Source organism: Salvelinus sp. IW2-2015, unplaced genomic scaffold (genome assembly GCF_002910315.2).
Source record: "Salvelinus sp. IW2-2015 unplaced genomic scaffold, ASM291031v2 Un_scaffold3054, whole genome shotgun sequence".
Classification (NCBI taxonomy): domain Eukaryota; kingdom Metazoa; phylum Chordata; class Actinopteri; order Salmoniformes; family Salmonidae; genus Salvelinus; species Salvelinus sp. IW2-2015.
In genome coordinates, this window is record NW_019944346.1 from 14925 (window position 1) to 18598 (window position 3674).

Sequence of the window (3674 nt, forward strand, 5' to 3'; positions counted from 1 at the left end):
GCAGATGAGCAGGGACCCTGGGCATCTTTCTTTTGGTGTTTTTCAGAGTCCGTAGAAAGGCCTCTTTAGTGTAATAAGTTTTCATAACTGTGACCTTAATTGCCTACCGTCTGTAAGCTGTTAGTGRCTTAACGACTGTTCCACAGGTGCATGTTCATTAATTGTTTATGGTTCATTGAACAAGCATGGGAAASAGTGTTTAAACCCTTTACAATGATCTGTGAAGTTATTTGGATTTTTATGAATTATCTTTGAAAGACAGGGTCCTGAAAAAGGGACGTTTCTTTTTCTGCTGAGTTTATGTATTTAGGATACTGGGGTGCCTGTATGCGTACTACCTACCATACTACCCTGATTTTTAAATGGAAAACATCTCCCTGGGTGTTTTGCTGATTGCAGGACATAGCGTTGCTGGACAAGCTGATTAGAGAGGATGTGGAGACTGGGAAGCTTCCATTGCTGCTGATTGCCAATGCTGGTCAGTGGGGAATTTTATCACCTTTTTAATACAAGAAATGGCTAAGAACACACTTCTACTCTTTAAAAGTGTTTTATTTTCTCCAAGGTTGTGTGCTTATTGAAAAACCTAGCATGGTGACAGTTTTTTATTTTTATTTAAACTTTATTTAACTAGTCAAGTCAGTTAAGAACAAATGTATTATTTACAATGACGGCCTACCAAAGGCCTCCTGCTGGGACGGGGGCTGGGATAAAAAAAATGTATGTGTGTGTACACACATCACAACAATGACAACGCAACACGGAGACCTAAGACAACACAGCATGGTAGCAACATGACAACAACATGGTAGCAACACACATAGTATTACACTCTAAAGTGAAACAATGTTTACCCCTTCACCAACCAGGATGTTATTGTATGACTTACCTGGTCAAATAAAGGTTAAATCAACATGTCTATCACTGACTTATTGACCAAGACGTACAGCAGAGTGACTCCGAGCGTACTCACTGCCTGTCTTRCCAGGCACCCCTGGGGCGGGACACACAGACAAGCTGGGCCGTCTAAAGGAGCTGTGTGAACAGTATGGCATGTGGCTCCACATAGAAGGGTGAGTAACAACATTACACATACTTTATACTTCAAATATGTCTTTAAACAACCATATTGGAGGGGTTTGTACATGCTTTATAACTGCTTGGTCTTTTCTGTCTCTCAGGGTCAACTTGGCCACCCTGGCTCTGGGGGAGGTCTCGTCCCCCGTGACGGTACGTATAGGATATGCTCTCCCATTCTGTGACCCTCAGAACTCTAAATGTATACACTAAGATGCCTGTATAGTACGGTAATGTAATATGTCTACTATGTGTCTTTGCCCCCTCCCCTGTCCCCAGGCGGCCACCAGGAGTGACAGTATGACCCTGACCCTGGGTCCGTGGCTGGGCCTGCCTGCTGTCCCAGCTGTCACCCTCTACAGACACGAGGACCCAGCCCTGGTATGCTTTCTCCTTCCTGTTCTCTCTTCTTTGGTATGCCCTTTTAACTCTCTCCTTGTCTGTAGCTGTAGGGCCTTTAAACTTGCATCCTTCCTTCCTTCCTGCCTCCCTTGAAGTTACTAGAGATCTGATATGACTGTATTGGTGAAAGCTATGTGGTGGAATCTTTGCTTTCACCTATCCACCTATTCACCTATCCACCTATCTCTCTCCTATCTTAGTCTCTGGCAGCTGGGTTGACCTCCAGTCAGCCAGTAGAGAAGCTGCGTGCCCTGCCTCTCTGGCTCTCCCTGCAGTACCTGGGCCACGATGGGATAGTGGAGAAGATTAGACACGCTGTAGAGCTCGTAAGTACTTTGGGTTAGTAATTACCATGTGGGTTAGCGATCTGTATTAATTTCTATCATCTTACTGCTAACAAACTGACCCGTGTTCTATCTCTTTTTGTCTGTAGAGCCAACAGCTTCTGGAGAAACTGAAGACTCTGGCTTCCATAAAGACTTCAGTAGGTCCACAACTTTCTGTTAAACTATCTACTACTATTAATGTGTGTGGAAAGCATTTATGCATTGAGGCTGTTCTAAGCAGTCATAAGCTGTTTATTGTATTTAGTAACGCACTATGGGTGTAAACGAAGGCACTATAAAGCCATTACACATAGGTGGGTCATATGATGAAGGCCCCCAATATATAAGCTTTTGCTTGAGTTTTAAGATACGATAACTTAAGAAAACAATCATAAGATCACACTTCACTCTAACACATAACATTTATAAAGATGCGGGCGTCTGACGTCTGTTATGTCATCATCAGGATGAGCTTGACTCTGAGATCTCTTTCGTCGATGCTTTGACTATGGTAAAGAAACAGCACTGAGCCTCGCTAACAGAGACCTCCATCTTACTGTTGCAAAACAAAAACCTTGTTCACAGGCATCAGCTCTGAGCAGATAGTGACCTTTATATAATCTGAAACTGAGTGTGAATATGATTTACACATGTAGACGATATAAAGATCATTGGAATGGTGCAGTAACTGCTGAAGCTGATCTGGTGAACAAGCAGAGTGTGGGTCTGGTTATTGTGTTGATGGTGGCTTTGAGTACCGTTTGTTGTAGTGAGTGTCGTGTGTAGGAAGTGTGTGTATACTGTAGATAGTGAGCTGTTGGGTTGCCTTGGTTACAGGGTGTGGTGTCTCTCTCTCGGATCCCGCCGATCTCAGGGGGCTCTCTACGGGACTTGCTGGGCTCTCTCATTCTGTCTATTGTAGGTGGGACCAACCCTCTTTCCCCTGCCTGCTCCCACCTTTCTTTCTCTGTTTCACTCTGTACCTGACCATGTTTTTCCACCTGAATGCACTGAAAGGCACTGTATTTGAGACACCGCTCAAATCGAGGGCACTCATTTGCTAAAACTGCAATCAGTCCCTTCCTGGTTCCTGTCCAATCATCACTACAGGCATGTTTTAGGCACAGCAGACAATGTCCTGTCCCCCCCACCACCACGTCCTTCAGAATCCTGATGACTCTAAAGTTGAACTTTGGCCCGGCGTCATCAAAGATGGACCTCACTGTGTTTACATAACTACCCTGTTAGGGTACAACAGTAACAATCAAACATGTACACTTCAACCAGTCAATCCTGCTATGTGTATGGGTAGATGTACAAAGTATACCCAGTACATACAAGTATAATGGTCAGTTGTGGCTGTGTCGTAGGTTGTAAGAGTTAGTCATGTATATAAAGTCCATGGAAAACACAGAACATGTCCATTGTGAATGGAAGTCATAGGCATTGACATTTATTGCCCAAACATTTACCTTTTTTAAAGCTACATGATTTAACAATCTCCCATGCAGACCAGTTTGACTGCTCAACAGAGGATGTGTGTCACAAACCCAGCATCTCCATAGCATCACATCACACAGTTCTCCGGCCCATTCTCACACATTACACCTGTTTGCATGTTAATGACAACAGAGTTTTTTAAAGATCAAAGGTTATGATCCTGGATGTGTGGACCTCACCTGTGTTGTCTCTCACCACTTCCTGTGCCTGCAGGTGGAGGATGAAGCCTCAACTCTCCAGTAGTAGTGTTTAGGTTCTCCCAGGAGACCAGTGCAGGTGAGTGTTAACACTACTCTTCCGTCTAAAATCGTTAACTACAATTACTCAGCTGCTCAAACTTACTTAGATGCATGTGGGCATTCAAATGAT

The 3674-nt window shown here is 43.9% G+C and overlaps 1 protein-coding gene across 1 annotated transcript in view; it reads left to right on the forward strand.

Annotated features, from left to right (window-relative positions):
• The window catches only part of LOC112075270 (pyridoxal-dependent decarboxylase domain-containing protein 1-like), a 17660-nt gene that overhangs the window by 9198 nt on the left and 4788 nt on the right, over nucleotides 1-3674 (forward strand). The window contains 7 exon segments of the mRNA XM_070440839.1: nucleotides 400-478; nucleotides 989-1073; nucleotides 1182-1230; nucleotides 1357-1458; nucleotides 1680-1805; nucleotides 1913-1967; nucleotides 3525-3581. Of these exon segments, the coding sequence (XP_070296940.1) occupies nucleotides 400-478; nucleotides 989-1073; nucleotides 1182-1230; nucleotides 1357-1458; nucleotides 1680-1805; nucleotides 1913-1967; nucleotides 3525-3581 (553 nt within the window).